General features: G+C 37.4%; 1 protein-coding gene across 4 annotated transcripts in view; it reads left to right on the top strand.

Annotated features, from left to right (window-relative positions):
- DOCK1 (dedicator of cytokinesis 1) overlaps positions 1-20,687 on the top strand; it is a 466,948-nt gene that overhangs the window by 120,986 nt on the left and 325,275 nt on the right. For all 4 annotated transcript variants that reach the window (XM_070752482.1, XM_070752481.1, XM_070752480.1 and 1 more), the window contains exons 21-26: positions 1,030-1,130; positions 2,987-3,112; positions 6,477-6,585; positions 12,050-12,120; positions 13,434-13,540; positions 17,285-17,412. In XM_070752482.1, the coding sequence (XP_070608583.1) occupies positions 1,030-1,130; positions 2,987-3,112; positions 6,477-6,585; positions 12,050-12,120; positions 13,434-13,540; positions 17,285-17,412 (642 nt within the window). The remainder of the gene's footprint in view (positions 1-1,029; positions 1,131-2,986; positions 3,113-6,476; positions 6,586-12,049; positions 12,121-13,433; positions 13,541-17,284; positions 17,413-20,687) is intronic.

The following is a 20,687-nucleotide window of genomic DNA, read 5'->3' as shown; positions in this document are numbered from 1 at the left end:
ACTCAACAAACTATGAATTAGATAGAACTATGAACCCAACCAGTATTGCCTATAGAGGAAAGGCTTGTTATAGAATAGAATAGAATAGAATAGAATAGAATAGAATAGAATAGAATTTTATTGGCCAAGTGTGATTGGACACACAAGGAATTTGTCTTGGTGCATATGCTCTCAACGTACATAAAATAAAATATACATTTGTCAAGAATCATGTGGCACAACACTTAATGATTGTCATAGGGGTCAAATAAGCAATGAAGAAGCAATATTAATAAAAATCTTAGGATATACGCAACAAGTTACAGTCATACAGTCAACATGGGAGGAAATGGGTGATAGGAATGATGAGAAAAACTAGTAGAATAGAAGTGCAGATTTAGTAGAAAGTCTGACAGTGTTGAGGGAATTATTTGTTTAGTAGAGTGATGGCGTTCGGGAAAAAACTGTTCTTGTGTCTAGTTGTCTTGGTGTGCAGTGCTCTGTAGCGACGTTTTGAGGGTAGGAGTTGAAACAATGGCTCCAGCATTTCAATCCTGTTTTAGAAACCTACATTATGGCTTCCAAAACAGTAGATCATTACCCAAAATATCAATATAATAAATTTGTCAAGTTATTCCTGTGCACTAATCCATTCCAGGTCCTAAAACAAAAGTAAGCTTAGTGAGGGAAAAAAATGTCCAAATAGATAAATTTCCTTAGATATCAAGAGACAGACTAAGTCAAATGCCATGGATTTTCAAATAACAATAATTCTGTTGTGTTGGCAATTACAGATGACCTTCATAGGTCAATGTTTCAGCAACCTATTCTGTATTTGAAGACAACTGGTAAAGCCTCATTGTTACTCTTAGCTTTTATGTATTCAAAATTGTACCTTAATCTCTACCCCTTAAATTTAATATATGGAAGTGAAATCCTATCAACAAATTATGTTTTTTACATGGAACTCTCTTCTCATTTTCTCACTAAAAATGTAAATATTTGAAACATTGTACTTTAAGATAATGAATACCCTTTCCGATTGAACAGGTTTTTATCATTGGACTAATTGCTGACCGGAAGTTCCAGCATTTCAATCCTGTTTTAGAAACCTACATTAAGAAACATTTCAGTGCTACTTTGGCTTATACGTAAGTAGTTAAATAACTATGTCATGGCTGAAAATTAGTTATTTACATAGGAGGTAGAAAAAGTCATAATCATACATACTTATATTGTTTTGTAGGTTGACTAGGCCAGTTTGTTGTTGAACTTACTATTCTGAATGCCTCTTAGACTACAGTCTTACTTTCTGGATCATTTAAGTGATCTGAGAAATAAAATCTTTTCAAAAAATTTATTCTGGGCTTCTTATCTGAAAGATACTTTTGAGTTCATAGCTAAGAAATTCATATAGGTAGGTATGATAGATTGCAGGTATGATCAAATGAAAGGCTTTCCATGAATTACTAGAATTACTACTGTATTACATGCCGCTGAACCTCCTCTGATCTTAGCAATCAACCACATGTTGAGGGTGAAAGTGGTTTGTGATGAATCCTGTATTTGAATTGTCTAGGCTTTTGCATATTATAAGAATAATCTTGAATTGCACTTACCAGCTGTTCCTGGTTACGGTTACACATAGTTGCTGTGGAACTCAAGAGATTTACCTTCTTACCTCTAAACAAGCTATTTATTCCCTTGCTTGGCAAGAAGCCTCATTGAATATCTTTGCTTTGCTTGCTTGGCATGGGTGCTGGGAGACCTGCTGTCATCATCACCCGATTCCTCCTGTTGTTCAAGTGATACCTGCATTTGATCAGCCTGTGGTGATTGTTGGCTTTGTGTCTCCTGAGATTCTGTAAGATTTCCTTGACCAGTTCTTCAAATTAAAGTTCAGAGTCAGCACATGAATTTTGGCCTATGACAACTGTAGAGAACTGTAAAGATATATTTCAAGAAAGTATGTGAAGATCAGTAGCAAACTATATCCCTAGTCTAGGAAAATGAGATACAGATAGTTCTCACTTACCAACTGCAATAGAGATTGGCAGCCTATTGCTAAATGGTGAGGTCATAATCTTCTTCCTATGAAGCTATTTGTGCCATTTTATTTTTAAACAAACTCGGTATGAGTATGGACTGATACAGAAATATACTTCATTTGATTACACATAAATATTTGTTGCATTATTCTAAAGCTGTGATGGCGAACCTATGGCACGGATGCTAGAGGTGGCACATGAAGTCCTCTCTGTGGGTACAGGCCCTGTTGCCAGCTGGTTTTCCGTTTGCATGCTGATCTTCCCAAATGCCAGAGCACCGAAAGCAGCTTGAAAACAACCCAAAAATAGTGCAAAAAGGGCCCCAAAACAGCCTGAAAACAGCCCAAAATGCCCCCAGAACAGCATGTGCTCCCTGGGCAGCTGGTCTTTGGGTTTCTGGTGCTACGGCATGCGCACATGCACATGCATTCGTTTTGGGCACTTGGTGCTGAAAGGTTCGCCATCACTGTTCTAAAGCCTTTGTGTAGAAAACCTGAATAAAGAAGAATATTTTAAAACAATTTGTATTATATCTAGAAATGTCTTCACAGAAAACAGAAAACGATGAAAACAGGTCTTTATACTACATTTACTGACTTGTCAAAATGTAAAAAAAATACAGTATGTGTCATGGAGAAATTTAACTTACAAGTGCTTAGACATTTGTGTGCAAAATAGATGCAGCTTTGTGCAATTTTCTTTAGCGTTGATCCACAAAATGAAGGCATCTCTAGACTTTTGATTCTCCATTGAACATTTTCCTTTTTACATTTTCTTTCAGTTTCTCTTTTTAAAAAGATTTTTTTATACTGCCTGTATTATTTTAGCATAACTTGAGTTCTCTTTTTCTTCTTTATTTTATTTTATTCTCTGTGAAAGTTCTCTGAGCACAAATCATTATTATGCTGTATGCTAGTACATCTCATTGTATGTGAGATTTATATTTTTCTTTTTCTCAGAAAACTGACAAAAGTTTTAAGGACTTATGTGGACAATGCTGGTATCACTGATCAACTATTCAAAGCTATGAGATCTTTAGAATATATTTTTAAATTTATTGTGCGATCAAGAATTTTGTTCAACCAGTAAGTATTATAACATCTTTGTCTATAATGCATCCTTCAAAATACTTCAGTTTTTATAGTGATGGTTTTATATTAAATAATTTAAGTATTATTTTGAGATGGACAGTAATCATTGCCAGTTTCATTAGTTGTAGATGAAAAGAACACTGAATGTTTAGCATTGGATGTTGGTCAATTATTTTCTTGCTGACTAATTGTTAACTGTTAAGCTGTGAAAACTGCATTGCGTCTAGCATTTATAGATTTACCTGACACTGTATGGCATATTCTAAATAAATAATTGTTAACTCAATATGTTGTACTGCTTGTTTAGCAAGACTGTGTGCATCTTGTTTGAATTACTAGACAAAATTTTCAAAAATTAAGCATTCTAGCCAGCAATGTACCAATACAGTATTGTTGCAATTTAATTTTACTTAATGCACCAATCTGGAATGAAGGAAACTATGAGTTCTAGTTTTGCCTTAGGCATAAAAAATGGTTTGGTAACTTTGGGCAGTTACTTTCTCTCAGCCCAATTAATCTCACAGGGTTTTTGAGAGAAAATAGGACAAAACAGGTTAATTAAATACGTTTGTTACCTTGAGTCATTAATAAAAATAATGGAAGTGGAATTTTAAAAAATGTAAAAAAAAATAGTTATGCTACCCTGGTTTTGGTAATTATTATCTGATATTTTTAATTATTATATAATAATAATAATTTGTATAACAATACCACTTACTAAAGAGGAACAATACTAATAAGACAGATGTGATTTTTTAAAAGCAGATTTACAGATGAGATATATAAAGATTTATCGGTAAATATATTTTCTTGTCAAAACATATCTATTCAAAAATTTCAGAATCGGCAGCGGGATTTTCGTTCTGATTCATATCTAAATTAGCCTTCATTTGGCTGTTTATTTCAGTTCTCTAAGTTCATGTTTTTTTGTGGGGGTAAAGGGAGATATTTCAGTTTCAGGTCTCTAATGTTTATCATTACCATGTTTCTATTAAAAATAATAGGCTGATTTTTGACAATTTTTGGACCATTTAAACCAGTGGTTCTCTACCTTTCTAATGCCCCGATCCCTTAATACAGTTCCTCTTGTTGTGGTGACCCCCAATCATAAATCTAGCACCAATGCTCCCAACAGCTTAAAGCTGATTGGCAGGAAGGTCAGAGGGACACCCGCACTGTAAACACCTGATTGGTCGGATTGTAAAAATATGTTCCAAGGCGCCAAAATAGAGCCTTTAGTTCCTAACACCATAGGAAATTTGTCTTTTCCCATGGCCTTAGGCCAGTGTTTCCCAACCTTTTTTGAGCCGCGGCACATTATTCATGTTTTCAAAATTCTGGGGAACACTGAAGGGGGGGGCGGGGGGGCTAAAGAAAAGTTTGGACAAAAAAAAAATCTCTTCCTCCATTTCACTCTATTTCTCCCTCCCTCTTTCTCTCTCTTCCTTCCTTCCCTTCTTTCTCTCCATCCCTCTTTCTTTCTTCCTCTCTTTTTTGCTCTCTTTCTCTCTCCCTCCTTCCCTCCCTCTATGTCTTTCCCTCTCCCTCCTTCCCCCCTTTCTTTCTCTCTCTCTCTTGCTTTCTTTCCCTCTCTTTCTCTTGCTTTCTTTCTCTCATTCTCTCTCCCCTTCTTTTTCTCTCTCTCTCTTTCTCTCTCTTTCACCACGCCAGCAACAGAGAGAAAAAGAAAGAGCGAGAGAGAGCCGGAGAGAGAGTGGAGTGCGCAGCAGCCATCAGCCTCCTCGCCCTCCCAGACGTCCCCAGCGCCCGGCCTCACACCGCCTCCCGTTAGCCCGGCCGAAAGCCACACAGTCCCGGACTCCCGGATCGCTTGCTTCTCCGGCCAGCGCGGCGCTTTCCTGGCCAGATGGTTTTGCTGACCGGAGAAGCAAGCGATCCGGGAGTCCGGGACTGTGTGGCTTTGCGCCATGAAGAGAAAACGGCAGCAGGGAAAAGCCGGCCGTTTTCTCTTCATGGCGCAAAGCCACACAGTCCCGGACTCCCGGATCGCTCGCTTCTCCGGTCAGCAAAGCCATCTGCCCAGGAAAGCGCCGCGCTGGCCGGAGAAGCGAGCGATCCGGGAGTCCGGGACTGTGTGGCTTTGCGCCATGAAGAGAAAACGGCCGACTTTTCCCTGCTGCCGTTTTCTCTTCATGGCGCAAAGCCACATAGTCCCGGACTCCCGGATCGCTCGCTTCTCCGGCCAGCGCGGCGCTTTCCTGGGCAGATGGCTTTGCTGACCGGAGAAGCGAGCGATCCGGGAGTCTGGGACTGTGTGGCTTTGCGCCATGAAGAGAAAACGGCAGCAGGGAAAAGTCGGCCGTTTTCTCTTCATGGCGCAAAGCCACACAGTCCCGGACTCCCGGATTGCTCGCCCCAAGGCAGGAGGCGGCGGCGGAGGAGAGTGGGCGGATCCGGCGGGCAATGGGGCAGGGCGGAGAAGCCAGGGGCGCGTTTGGCCGGAGGCACCGTGGGGAGGCAGGGGCAGGGAGGTGCGGCAGTAGGTGCCTCCGGCCAAACGCGCCCCTGGCTTCTCCGCCCTGCCCCATTGCCCGCCCGATCCGCCCACTCTCCTCCGCCGCCTCTCGCCGCGGCACACCTGACGATGTCTCGCGGCACACTAGTGTGCCGCGGCACACCGGTTGGGAAACGCTGCCTTAGGCGACCCCTATGGAACAGTCGTTTGACCTCCAAAGGGGTCCCGACTCCCAGATTGAGAACCACTGATTTAAACCTGTTTCATGGTAGTTTATATGATATACTGGATGAGATCTAGAAGTTATTTGGAATGGATGAGAATGATTTGTTAAGTAACAATAATTCCCATACTCTATAACAGAGTATGGAACAGAGTAGTTCATACTACTTTATGTCCAACACTTTAAAAAGTAATTATGAACAAAAAAAGCTAATAGCTGCATCCAGTACAATTTTGGACTAGATGTTAATACAAACAGTAGATAATTATTATATGTTTTAAAGGGGAGTATACATAAAAACTGTGTCCTGATTTTCTCTTTGGCAATGTGTGATGCTCTTTAAAAATGAAGTGTTGTGACGTTACATATAAAATTTATTCAGAAGACAAGTAATGCTTGTAAAAGATGTATGGGGAGCTCCACTGACTCCTCAAGCCAAGATCCTTAAGCCTTTTCTCAAACACATCACTGTTGTAGCTTCCATACAATAGTTGTAGGGGAACCATGTGACATCCTAGAGAAAGGTTTATATGTCAGTGTAATTCACTGTAGTCAGAATTAAGGATGGTAAAGGAGGGCTCTAAGAGAAAGGAGGAGTACTTGTTAATTTATTTTAATTGTACTCTTTTTAAATAGTTTGGTTTTATTTGTTTTCTCAGATTGTATGAGAATAAAGGGGAAGCTGACTTTAGGGAATCCTTGCTTCAACTCTTTAAATCTATTAATGAAATGATGAACAGTGCCTCCGATCAAACTGTTACAGTAAAGGTATGTTTTGGAAATAAAAGAGCCTTTTTATTTTATCTATTAAAAATATTCAGTTTACAGGAAATTTTATATTTTACTTTATTTGAACAATTAAGTTCAAAATGTGTCCAGAGAATTTTCAGTAGCCTGAAATTTGTAATGAAACTTTTTCTGCTGATGTATTTGTTGCTGAAATTTATGCTCTAGTATGCAAGTAGGAAATTTGTCTATGTGAATTAATGTTTCTTTCTGAATTGACAATATTGCTGTGGCACAGTTATGCTATTGCTTTGTATGAACTCAAGTGAGTTAATTATACCTTCTTAAGCCCTGTATTGTCTACACAAAGAAAACATCAAAACAAAATCATATAGAAACTGAAGGCAAAGCAAATGGATACCGGCTGAGACTATACTTAATAATTTTGAAAAGAGTGGGGTTATGGGAATTGGATGATAGTATAAAATAGCAAAGCGAGCCGAGAACAGGATTTTTTCTATTTGCGTTTATTGTTCCTTCACACACACACACACACATATATCTCACATGTTTTTGCTGAATTTTTAAAATTAAAGGAGACTAGGATGGCACCATTTCGGTCTTGTTCTGGCCTCATCAGCAGCTCTGGCCTCATCCGGCAGCTTCTGCCTTGTAAGGCAGAGAATTAACCTCTAGGCCACCAGATCTGATCCTTTCAGCTCTGTACCAGGGAGGGGCTATATGTTTTTTTTATGTTGGATCCCCCTGGTATATTGAAGGAACGTCACAGCTCCTTTTTGCCTCTAGGCCCAACCCAGGGCCATTTCAAGGCAGTTAATTTATTCATAGCTGACAACTATCTACAAGTTATGTAGTGTGTGTGTATACACACACACAGACACATACATATTACAGTATATACAATTACAATTCTATTAATTCATATCAGTCTAGAAAATAGTCCTTTCATATTCTGCAATATAGTATTTAATTTATAAATATTAAATGTATTAAATCTAGATAGAATACCCTACCCTCATATTACGTAAGCATGTGAGGGAGAAGATATATAATGAAAAAGTAAAATTTATTTATTTATTTATTTACTTCTGTTAAGTAATGGCTATATATTTGCTATATATTTTTTTCTATGGTATGACAGGAGATTCAGCCACCATAAAGTTAATTATCCCTTAATGAAAATGACACAGTTCAGAAGCAGTGTTATTATAAGAAACACATTTCTCATTTATTTCAGTGACTATTTAGTTGCATCCGCTCCGAGTCTGCGGAGAGGGGCGGCATACAAATCTAATAAGTTATGTTTTGTGAGGAAGGTCAGATGGCTCTGTTGACAGTACCAAACTAACAGTGGGTCAATTACAGACACTAAGAGGCAGTTAGAACATCCAAGTTCATATTCCTGTTTAGATGAAATCACAAGACAGTAGTAATTGTAGTATGGGAGACTGATATCTAACAAGTGTGAACAGTTCATGTAGAATAGAAATTTGGTAATTTTTAATATGCTACCTAAGTGTAATGAAGGATTAGCTTTTTGTTCTGTATTGGTATGAGATTATGAAAATGTGTATTGTCATTAGGCTGATTAAATTATGTTGTTCTTGCTGGGATGGGAACAGGGATATGAACCTTGGCTCAGTGATGTGCAAGTATGTTAATTGATAATTTTAATCCATAATGTTAATTTAAGAAGTTAACAAACTGTTTAATTGTTGGTAATCGTTCCTGATACTCCATTGATATCTCATAACTATTGCCTGAAATTAATATTCTCTCTTTTTATGTATATTAGCATCTGGGAATCGCTAACATAGCAATGAGGCCACTAATCATTCAGGATCTCATTTCGGCTATAGCTTGCAAATAGAGTAGAGGTCGCATTTGCTATTTGGCTTTCATAAGACTTAGCTTTGACCTTGTATAAGGTTAATCAGCTTTATAATTTAAATTATTCTAGAGTCTCTCTATTCCTTTTACTTTTTAAACTAAGCCATAATTCAGATAATTAAATATTTTAATTATAATTTGAGACATTAGTCATCTGTCTGTATTGTCATCATTAATTTATTTTATAAAAGTGAGTGCTATTTATTTCAAATCCACTGAAGACATGCTGTAGTAGAACTTTATAAAAACACACCAACATAATTAGCATAAATGCTAATTATTAACAAATATACTAATCATTAATTTATCAAAACTAAACTGAAAGGCAAATTACTTTATAACACTGATAGGAATCAGTTTCAGAATAGAATATTAGAATATGCAGGTTACATTAAAACAACAATTTTATATTGTTAGAGAAATACTGTATCTATCCAAAGCTCAGGTGCCTTTTTAAAAATACACAGTGTCATTTTTCCCCCTAATAAAATTATAGGAATTCTCAAAGGGAAAAAGAAACCTTTTTTTTTTTGCTAGTTCACATAATTTTGAAACATTTATTTCAAATTAAGAGGCGTTTGTTTTATCTCAGAACTTTACAATTATTCTTAGAGTATTCATGTTTTCAAAATTCAAAATGAATTTTGCAGGAACATTTATCTCTAAGCTATCACTAATATTAATGAATATAATGTCCAACAGCAAGATAATACAGTATTGATAAAGTAGCTTCCAGAATTTGTAAATTAGAAAAAGCTTTCTAATTGGAAAGAATTTCATGGATATTGTTTAGGTTTTTCTCTTTTTATTTCCCTTTCTCCCACTTTTTGTTTATATATGAAAAATGGATCATTTAAAATGCTACTCACATACATCACCCCAGCCTCCATTTTGTCTTCAGATACCTGCCAGGCCAGGGCAATGCATGCAAGTGACAGCAAGTGGCCGCAGAAGGAGGTGGGGCAGGTGTGTGAGGCCTGGTAAGCAGGGCGGCTCTACCACCCCCATCCTCACCCTAGCTCATATTTTAGCTGAACCCTGGGGTGGGCAGGGTCTTAATTAGGGGTAATTTTATGGGTGGGTCTTAATTTGATTGACGTGCTTGAAAACATGATAGGGCTTCTTTTCGCGCTGAATCGTCTTTTTGGAGAAACATGGTAATTCTAGATGTGTTTAATTGTGCAGAACATATTTAGGTGTCAGTAGAGGGGCTGTGCATAAGTGTACTAATGTGCCTGTCATTGTATTTTTATTCTTTTATTCTTATTCTCGTTTTTGTTTGAGAAATTCCAATAAGTAAGTAAGTTATGGAATTAGTTCCATTCTATTCTGAGAAAGAATGGCTATGTTTATGGTTGTTTGAATTTTTACTTCATACTTTGCTAACTGAAATCAGTGTGATAGGCATCATCTCAAGAAATATGTAAATTAAAAATTACTTCATGCATTATTCAAAAAAGCTTATTTTGTATCATTGATAGCTCTTATCTTATGTAAAGATATGCTAATGGTTTAATTAAAATAATTACACTGAATAATGTACCCTGAACTTTACCCCAAAGTACTTCATATTAATCATCAGACATAACTATATTTTAGTCACAAAGACAGTTATAAATTTGATGGATAATAGATAACAAACTTGGGGCCTGATTAACTTATTCTCAAGCTGCAAATAGAACTTGCCTTGGTTCTGAGTTAAAATCTGGTTTTATTCATATTCTCATGTGAACAAAATCCTTAAAGCAAAGGGTCAAGGAAGAAAAATTGAGCGCAATGTACTTATATTATTAAAACTGTAGGTAAATTAAAATAATGCAGGCAGTGGCAAACAGAAAAAAGTTGAGCTCCTCAGAGTTTTGGGTACCTCATGTAATGTTACAGGAAGAAATAAAATTTGTTTGACTGAATCTATATCTTGAAAAATAATATGATATAAAATTATTTCCTTTATTTTTAAAAGATATTTTAATTGTAAGATTTTATTGATGTTATTAGACTTTGTCCTTCTCTTTCCTTCAAACGGTTGCATCATGAAGGTCATGTTTGTTATAAATTAAATATAAATATAAATTAAATAGATAAATTAAATAAATAAGTCTTTATAAAATGAAGAATATGACATCTTAGAAAATTATAAATTTTTATCCAGAATAGATAAGTCATCTATTTCTTCATGGTAGCATGTTTAAAAAATAATAGTGAATTATTTCATTGTGTAAAATTCTGCCTTGTGCACTTGGTACAAAATAACAGAATTACATAATTGTAATTCTGATAGGAAAATTGTACAAAAGCTGCTAACATTTATTGGAAGACAATTGTGTCTAAGCATTACATAAAATATATTGAAACTCTACAATATTACCTATGCTTTTTTAAAAAAAATCTTCTGATAGAAATAAATAAATAAATAAATAAATAAATAAATAAAGATAGAAATAAATGCATAGGAACTAAATATATAATCAACTATTAAAGTGGAAGAAAACAAAGCTCTATCCTAAAATTGCTATGGTGAAGGTTTTATTTGATAAATTGAAAGGGGATAACTGCAGAACGGTGGTTCACAATTGGAGATAAAGTAGGAATAAAGAACATCAGTAGTGGAAATTGAAACAAATAGAAAAGGCTAAAATGACAATGGAGGAATGTGAAAGAGGATTGTGAATCAGGAAGTTTTCCACATGGTAGCCTCATTCTTTAAAGTCCAGAGAGTAACATATGAAGTAGCAAAGAAAGCAATTGCCCAAAGCTGTTGGAAAGCTAAATAACATTACAGTGATCCCCCGATCATTGCGAGGGTTCCGTTCCAGGACCCCCCGCAATGATCGGTTTTTCACGAAGTAGCGCTGCGGAAGTAAAAACACCATCTGCGCATGCGCAGATGGTGTTTTTACTTCTGCAGCGCTAGCGAGGAGCCGAAGATTGGGGTTCCTGGGAAGGGGACTCAGCTGGGAAGCGGCGCGAGCGAGGGGCGTGAGCGAACGGCTTCTCCGCCGCCTGCCTGCCCGCACGCCCGCCGCTTCGCTTCAGGACTCAGCTGGGAAGCGGCGAGAATGAACGGCGTGGGCGGGCGAAGGGTGGGCGAGCGGCGGGCGCGCGGGCAGGCAGGCGGCGGAGAAGCCGTTCGCTCGCGCCCCTCGCTCGCAACGCTTCCCAGCTGAGTCCTGAAGCCAATTCGCTTCAGGACTCAGCTGGGAAGCGGCGAGAATGAACGGCGTGGGCGGGCGAAGGGCGGGCGAGCGGCAGCGAGGAGTTTGCATGGGCGGTGGGGAAACTCCTCGCTGATGCCCGCTGCTCGCCCTCCCGCCAACAAGAGGGGGAAGACCCAGGGAAGCCGCCCAGCAGCTGATCTGCCCGGCGCCATCTACGCATGCGTGCCCATAGGAAAAAGGGCGCGCATGCGCAGATGGTGTTTTTACTTCCGGGTTCAAAAATCGCCATATAGCCGTTTCGCAATGATCGGGAACGCAATACCCGGGGGATCACTGTATTGGAAAGGGTATCAGAGAAGCAGTGGCAAGGAGTGCTTTAAGGAATTCAACTGTATGATTTAATTATTCTTTATATAAATTATTCTGCTTATTTTTAGGGAGCTGCTCTAAAATACTTGCCAACAATTGTGAATGATGTAAAGCTTGTTTTTGATCCCAAAGAACTTAGGTACGTATATGACATCTATATTAAGTATATGCTAAGATTACTTTTTTCCTACTTAATAATAATTCTCTTTGAGTTGGTGCTTTATTTAAGTTTAGGATTGTGTTGAAAACATTTGCTAGGCTGTAATTTTATTAATGGCATTTCATACCCATGTTCCCATATTTTGCAATTGCCTTCTGGAGTTTAAAGGATTAAGCCTATTTCTTACCCCTTAAGTGAAAATTTGTTATTATCTTTTTGGACTTTCTCTTTTGATGACATAATTCTTTATTTTTGCTTTGTTTTTATAATTATTTTGTAGATCGGCATGGCAGGGTCTGTACATTTCACAGCTAAATAGATAGTTGAGAGGGGGGTTTAGTGAACTCAGTGAGTCTTCCTCAAAGTAAATATGTGAATGTGCATGCAGTTACATAATGATATATATTTATGAACCAGCTTTCTTAGATACCTTTATGTTTCGCTGTAGCAGCTTCCCTCCTCTGGACTGCTTGCTTTCCAAAACATATAACACTCCCATTGTTTTGGTCCTCCAAAAGCAATTAAAGCAACCCTTTTCTGGAGCATTAATTTTGTACAGCAGTGATATTTTTCTGTAATTCAGTATTTCTAGCCTTTTATTGCCAGTCATTATTTTAATCAATTTTATTCTAATTTTGTAGTCTGAGTTTATTGCATAAATTCTGTAAGGTGCTTAGAATCCGGTGGTTTCAAGTGGTCAGATAAATAAATGATTAAATAAAAATGTGAATTTGAAATATCTGCATTCTTCTGTTCCCAATGCACTTGGACACTTCAAAGAGCAAAAATAATTATCTGACTGCTACCTTCTACAGACAACCTTTGCATTAAACTATAGAGGAGGCATGTATTAATTACATAGCAGAGTTTCAATTCAATTATCTGTTGATGATTAGTTGCAGATAGTTAATTCCTGAAGGAGTGAATTGAATACTTGTAAAGGTTATACAGAACATATTTCTCGGATTATTTTTAACACACACAGGCATGAAAAAAGCACAAACATTTCATGAAAAAGGTAGTTAGGGGAAAAACCAAGATATTTATTTTTCAGATTAAATTAATGCTCAGAAGTAAGAAATAAATTTGATGGTTTTACATACGTCTTAAAAATGTATAAGGAGTTAATACAGCTAAATCAGAATTCTTTATTCTTTATTTATTTATTGGATTTGTATGCCGCCCCTCTCCGAGGACTTATTACCTTTTCAAATATATTGGATTTTTAAACTTATGTTCCAATATTTCTAAATAAAAATAAATAAATGTCTTATTCTTTCTTGTTTGGCTAGCAAACTGTTTACAGATTTTATACTAAATGTTCCAATGGGTCGTCTCACAATTCAGAAGTTGTACTGTTTGATTGAAATAGTTCACAGTGATCTTTTCACACAACATGGTAAGACAAAAAAAAATCTTTAAATATGTTTTAAAAGGACTTAAATTGCTATACGATTTATTATTTGTCAATCTCTCTCATGATTTGATGTGCCATACTATGTACAATAGTTGAAAGAGATCACTTCCTCACCTGTACAATTGGGTAAACCTATAGATAGATAGAAGCTAATAGTTAAACATCAACAAACAGTAAATTAGATTAAAACATAATGTCCTTTCTTTTTTACCCAATCTGGGAATTTTTGAAGAAATAGAACTTTTTAACAGGAGCTAGAGATTCCCAAATACAAGAGACATCTGATATCTTCTTTTTTCTTCTATTCAAAATAGTTTATGCTACTTCTAGCTGATATGCACAACAGGCAACAGAGAGGAAGAGCTTGTCTTTTCTTCCACTGGTGCCTAGAACGTTTTTTTTAAAAGAACAATGAAAATCTTGACAGGTTTTTTTTCAAAATTTGTTCAGAAAAATATGGAGGATAGAATGGGCACTCCAATCAAAATCAAACAGTGTTATAGACAGATACAGGAATTATCTTCTCGAATATAATGGAATTATTATCTCCGACAAGAACAAACAAACATTCCTTTCGTTGATTCACCTATTGCAACCCTCACATCTTTCATATCCAGCAAAACACAAAAAATAGTCCTTCACAAGCAATTCAAAGCTTCAGTTGCCTGCTATTCAACACAGCAGCTACCAATGCCTTATTAGAGCAACCTTTGTATGAGTAATGGAAATGGCAGACATAGATAATATCATTAAACTGATGGAAGAAGTACAAGAACATTTATTGAACTGCTCTTCTGGCAGATTCTTTGCTTTTAAGCCCTACTGTTAAGGCAACAAACCTTGGAGCTAGAAGAAATGTCTAGCATACAGTTAGCACCAGGATATAGGCACACAAACTTGTTTTGAATCAGTTCCTCTTTGTAGAGATAAAGCTTTTTGGGAAATATTCCAAATGTTTTCTTGGTTGAAGCATATAACAAAATAAAGGGAAACAAAAAAATAGGTCTTTTCAGACCAACCGATGTATAGTGACACATTTCAAGAACATTTCAGATCCAAATGATCTGGAACATCAAGAATTTCAAGCAAGATTCATTCGCTTTAATGAATGTTGTTTGGTATTCCAAAGTTGACAAACAAAACAAATGTGCTTGTTTAATGTGATGCCAACACCACTGAAGGTTATTGGACTTCGTAGGAGGCAATAGCCAAAGGCTCTGTTTAGGAATTTGCTTAGATGCCAAGAAAAAATTTGCGGCATCATGTTGTTCAAGACAGATGTCAGTTTTCTGGAGCTTAATGCAATTTTTGTTTGGCATTAAAGAATTGATGGGAAATAATATACTGATGAAAATAAATAATGTTTACAGTATGTAAAAGCTTATATGAGTAAGCAAGAAAAGACACATTCCAAGGTTCTCAACAGAGTGGAATAAAACTTGCAGTTAATAAATGTGGGATATCTATAGGAATATCTAGTAATGTAGTGGCTTGGCTCAGCAAGGCCTCTATGAAATGATTGAAATTGAATCTCAATAAGCCAGTTCTCCATCTGCTAATGTTTTAGCTTGGCTTTCTGAATGTAAACTTGTTTGTAATGAGGTTTATAATACTTAAGACTCAAAATGTTTTCTCAAAGGTTTTGTGTCCAGACATAACTCAATAATCTGTTTCCCAGTGTACAAAAAGGCTACATTTTTTTTATTTATTATTTAGATTTGTATGCCGCCCCTCTCCGCAGACTCTTTATGCCCATTATTTCTCAGACATATAAGCCCAATAATTCAAAATATAGATCACATAGGTGATAATGATGACTATGGAAATCACTCCCAAATGATCTAGTTCAGGAGTAGGCCAAGTTGGCTCTTCTATGACTTATGGACTTCAACTCCCAGAATTCCTGAACCAATCATGCTAGCTCAGGAATTCTGGGAGATGAAGTCCATATGTCATAGAAGAGCCAACTTTGCGTACTCCTGATCTAGTTCATTTTATGAAGAATACAAATCCTTTTAGAATATGCAAACTCCATTATCTGGATATCCATTTTAAATGATCCAATGAAGTGGTTAGAATGCAGTATTGCAGGCTGCTTCTGCTGCTTTCCGGCTGCCTGCAGTTTGGCAGTTCAAATCTCACCAAGCTCAAGGTTGGCACAGCCTTCCATCCTTCTGTAGTTGGTAAAATGAGGACCCAAATGGTTGGGATCAATATTGACTCTGTAAACCACTTAGAGAGAGCTAAGAGAGAAAACACTGTGAAGCGGTATATAAGTCTAAGTTCCATTGTTACTGCTACTATATCAAGATGTTATTTTAGCATTTTAATAATAATAATAATAATAATATTATATCTTAGTTCAAATGTTATAGTAGACAATAGGGTGTCATTACCATATTGATTCTAATGGGCTAATATGTGTTGAGAACAGTGCCCCCTTTAATAGCATGGCTCCAGATTATCTGGGGTGGGGCATTTCTTCTTGGTTACATTAGCCCACCCCATTAGAGCTAGCAAAGAATGTTTGTTGCGGGTGCTGTCTGCTAATGATCTCTGTCTAGTGCCCTGGTTCCCAACGTGGGGCCCACGCTCCACGGGGGGGGGGGGGGATTTGATTTTTAATAGGAGCAATTACAACCTTGTTTAAACCATATTAATGGCCTTTTTAGGCTTCTTCCACATTAGTAGGAGTTCACTTTTTGAATAGTAAGACTTACATGTCATGAAGATTTTAGAGATGCTTAGGTGCGGCATCGACAAAAAAAGATTGGGAACCACTGGTCTAGTGGGTTCCAGTAAATATGTTTTCTTTATTGTGGTGTCTAGCTTATAGAACATCCTTATCTATTTTATTTTGGCTGTTTAATTTATTGTTGTATGTTGTATGTCTTATTTGGGAGAAATTGGCAGCTATAGTAATTAGATTAACAAATTATTAGTCCAGTAGTCCAGTCTTCTAGAGTAAGTTGCCATAAATTAATAATAATAATAATAATAATAACAACAACAACAATAATAATAATAATAATAATAATAATAATATACTTAGATATAATATTTGATGTGATTTGTTCAACAAGTCTCAAAAATATCTATATCTTCTGGGTTGAGTAATGAGGTACATAAAGTGCTAAATACAGTTTTACATGTTCTTTTAGATCAGTGGTTCTCAACCTTTCTAATGCCTACTACAATTCCTCAAGTTGTGGTGATCCCCAACCATAAGTCTAGTACCAATACTCCCAACAGAGCTTTAAACTGATTGGCAGGAAGGTCAGAGGGACACCCCCACTGTAAATGCCTGATTGGTCAGATTGTAAATATATCTTCCAAAGTGCCAGAATAGAAGCTTTAGTTCCTAACACCATGGGAAATTTGTCCCATTGTCTTAGATGACCCCTGTGAAATGATCGTTCGATCCCCAAAGGGGTCCCGATCTCCAGGTTGAGAATTTGTTTTAGATGAAAATAAGAAGCTACGTGGACATATTTGGAGATAAGAAACTCTGTAGCAGATATATTCATAAAACCAAATTGCTACTTTTAAAAGTGTAACATTGAACGTGTAATTTTCTGGGTTTTTTAAAGAGATAATTTGAGATAATTACCTTTACTTTGAAGTTTTGTTATAAATAAAGCAATTTCATAAATACCATTTGATTCTATTTCCTTTCCCATCTATCCCACCCCCAAAAATACCTCCCCAAACTTCACTGATATATAGACTGTAGGGAGATTCTGATGCCAATGATGACGGATCAACTGAAGTATCATTTGGAAAGACAAGAAGACCTGGATGCCTGTTGCCGATTGCTCAGTAATATTCTTGAAGTTCTCTATAGGAAAGATGTGGTTAGTAACCATTGTATATATTTAACTCTGACATTATGGATATTTAAAAATGTTATGAATAAAATTGAAGTTTAAAAAATTAAGCATTTGTTTTTGTAAAATGAAAAGGTGAAAAGCTGGCATTATGGTATGCATTTGGTATGTTATATTTGATTCTTATTTCATCCGATATATAATTTGTTTAGGCACTAAAAGATCCAGAACTCCTGGAATGCAAGCATTTTACTTCTATTTGCAGTTGTAATAGCTTGATGGAGAATTTTAGACACTCTCTTAGAAGCTGCAGTTAAACATTACACTTCAGGATGGTCTATGATGTACTATTCAGTAAAGATGCTGTGATAAAAGTGTAATCTCTGTTTTATAGTTCAACAGGATTGAGCTCTGGTACTTTTACCAATAGACCAGATTTGTATAGATGACCACTTGTTTTTTTATTCAGTTTAAGGGCTGTTTGTTGCTGCCTTCATTTTGCAATTCCTGACATACTTAAATTTCTAAAAGAAATAACAAGAAAAACCATAGGGAAGTTGTTTAGTAAGCCCAGAGGCACCCAGAGTAGCTTAGGTGAATGGGCTGCCATCCCAAAAACCTCTTTTATTTTACTGTCTGGTAATTATTTTCATTCCCAGATATAATAAGTCCCAAACAATGATAACAAGTCTGACAACAGTCTTTTGGGGGAAAGGGAGATAAGCAAACGAACCTTGATCTTCCTTGACAAGCTGCCAAAGACTAATTAGCAAGAAACTTGGCAAGGCGAAACAGAAAACACAAGAATCCAAGCTAGAACGACATGAGTTGAATGAAGTTGCTTCCTGTGATGAGTCCTCCCTTGGGCTCCACTTACCGTATTTTTTGGTGGATAAGACGCACCAGTGTATAAGACGCAGCTAGATTTTAGAGGACGAAAACAAGGAAAAAAGTATTCTGAACCAAATGGTGTTGTATTATATTATTTAATAAAATACCAGTGTACAGAATACTTTTTACTACCATGTATACTTTTTAAAACCATATACACTTTTTACAAACTTCAAACTTGACAGCTTCAAGGACTTCAAGCTTGTGGACTTCAAGTCCCAGAATTCCTCCACCAGTCATGCTACCTTAGGAGTGGGAGCTGAAGTCCACAAGCCTTAATCTTGCCAGGTTTGAAGACCCTTGCACTTCTAACCCTGAATCAGGGGACTTTAAACTTGAAAGTTTTAAGACTAGTGGACTTCAACTCCCAGAATTCACTCCACACACTTACCCCCTACCTACCCACCCGGATTTCTTTCTTGATTTGCTAAAACTTGGAAGGCCAGTTTGCGTTTCTGCGGAGGTAAGGGGGATGAGACAGCAAAGGGGGAGATCTACCCAAAGACCTCTCCCTCCCTCCCTCTCTGTCTTTCTCTCCCTCCTCTATTGCTCTCCAATGCAATCGGTTTGAACCCGCCCATTTCTCTGAAGCTGCCGTTGCACGCACCTACCTCACCTGCGACCTCCCAAAGGCACTCCTGAAGGCAGAAGATTGGGGTGGGGGCTGATGGAGCCGAGCCCCCTCGTGCCAATCAAGGCTGCCCTGCAGGCTTTCTTCAGTGTCTGGATACACAGAGCATCGAGGGACGCCCTTCCGCTTTCCCTCAGCTGCCGCCGAACGCCCCATATCACTTATCCAGCAGCGGGAATTTCTAGCAGGCACCACCCCCATTTTGGCATCCACCCCCATTTCGGCATCCACTCACCCAAGCTGCTTTTCAGTGTTTCGGAGGAGAGGGAGCCAGCTTCAGAATTCACGAACTTCCCTCCCCGCAAAGCCGAAAAAGGTGGCGGTCAGCAGCAGCGGCCTCTCCCGGCCCTTGCCACAGCTTGCTCGCCCAAGCCACTTTTCAGCGTTTCATAGGAGAGGGTGCCAGCTTCGGAATTTGTGAGCTTCCCTCCCTGCGAAGTTGAAAAACAGCCTTTCTCATCTGAAAATCCCAGGCTACACCGAATGTTGCATTGGGTGGGGGGACTTGGGTGTTGGTCAGGAGCGGTGGCAGTCAGCAGCGAGCCTCCAGCCGAAAAAGGCTGTCGCCGCTGCTGCTGATTGCCACCCAAATCCCCCCAATTAATTAAAAAACTCAGAAACTGGCCTGCAAAGAGATCCACACGATAATAAAGTCAAAGGGAAAGGGGATTTGATAGAACATAAAATAAACTTGATTGAACAAGAACAAATAGCTGAAAAAATTAAAAGGGCAAAACAGGAGTATTTTGAATATGCAAATAAACTGGGGCACTAGATAGTCTATAAGTTGAGGGGAAAAAAGAATCTAAAATGATAAATAAACTAGAAGATAGTAATGGTGTACTAAGATATAGAACAGATGAAAAGAAGCAGTGGAATTTTATAAAAATTTATATCAACAGGAAGAAATAAAAGAAGAAGAAATCTCTAAATTTTTAGATTCTACAAATTTACCACCTTTATTAGAGGAACAACAACAGAGGCTTAATACACCATTTACCATGGCAGAATTACAACAAATACTTAAAAATCAAAAAAATAACAAAGCCACTGGCCCAGATGCAATACCCACAGAATTTTACAAACTGGATGGTAACATACTTACCTTGAACATGTTAGAGATTTTTAATAAAATAGATGGCAAAATTCCAAGATCATGGTCTGAGGCTTTAATTATGTTAATACAGAGAAAGAAAAAATACAAAGTTATAGGCCAATATCCCTGTTAAATGTAGATTATAAAATATTTATTTCTATTTATGCATTTAGACTTAAAATATTTTTAATGAAATAATACACAAGAATCAGAACGGATTTCTGCCAGGCAGACAAATCAAAAATAACCTTAGGACAATTATCAATACATTGGAGTTTTACGAATACCATCCCGAAAAACAAATGGCCTTGGTTTTTTTGGATGCAAAGAAAGCTTTTGATAATGTGAACTGGACATTCATGAAATTGCAACTCACTGAAATGAAATTTGGCACTAAATTTATTAATTTGATAGATGCTCGAATTGAAAGCTCGTGAATTCCAAAGCTGGCACCCTCTCCTCTGAACGCCTGGTGCCCCACCCATCCCCGGGGCCGAGCCACCAGCCTCCAGCCGAGAAAGGCTGCCACCGCTGCTGCTGCTGCCTCCCCCCACCCCATGCAATATTCAGTGTATAAAACGCACCATTTTTGACATACTTTTTTGCATCAAAAAGGTGCGTCTTATACACTGAAAAATACGGTATATAGCCTATGGGTGGGGCCAATTATCTCCAAGCCTTATT

The sequence above is a fragment of the Erythrolamprus reginae genome, chromosome 5, assembly GCF_031021105.1.
Source record: "Erythrolamprus reginae isolate rEryReg1 chromosome 5, rEryReg1.hap1, whole genome shotgun sequence".
Classification (NCBI taxonomy): Eukaryota; Metazoa; Chordata; class Lepidosauria; order Squamata; family Dipsadidae; genus Erythrolamprus; species Erythrolamprus reginae.
Note: the sequence above shows the minus strand (reverse complement) of the source record. Positions and strands in the feature narration are given on the sequence as shown.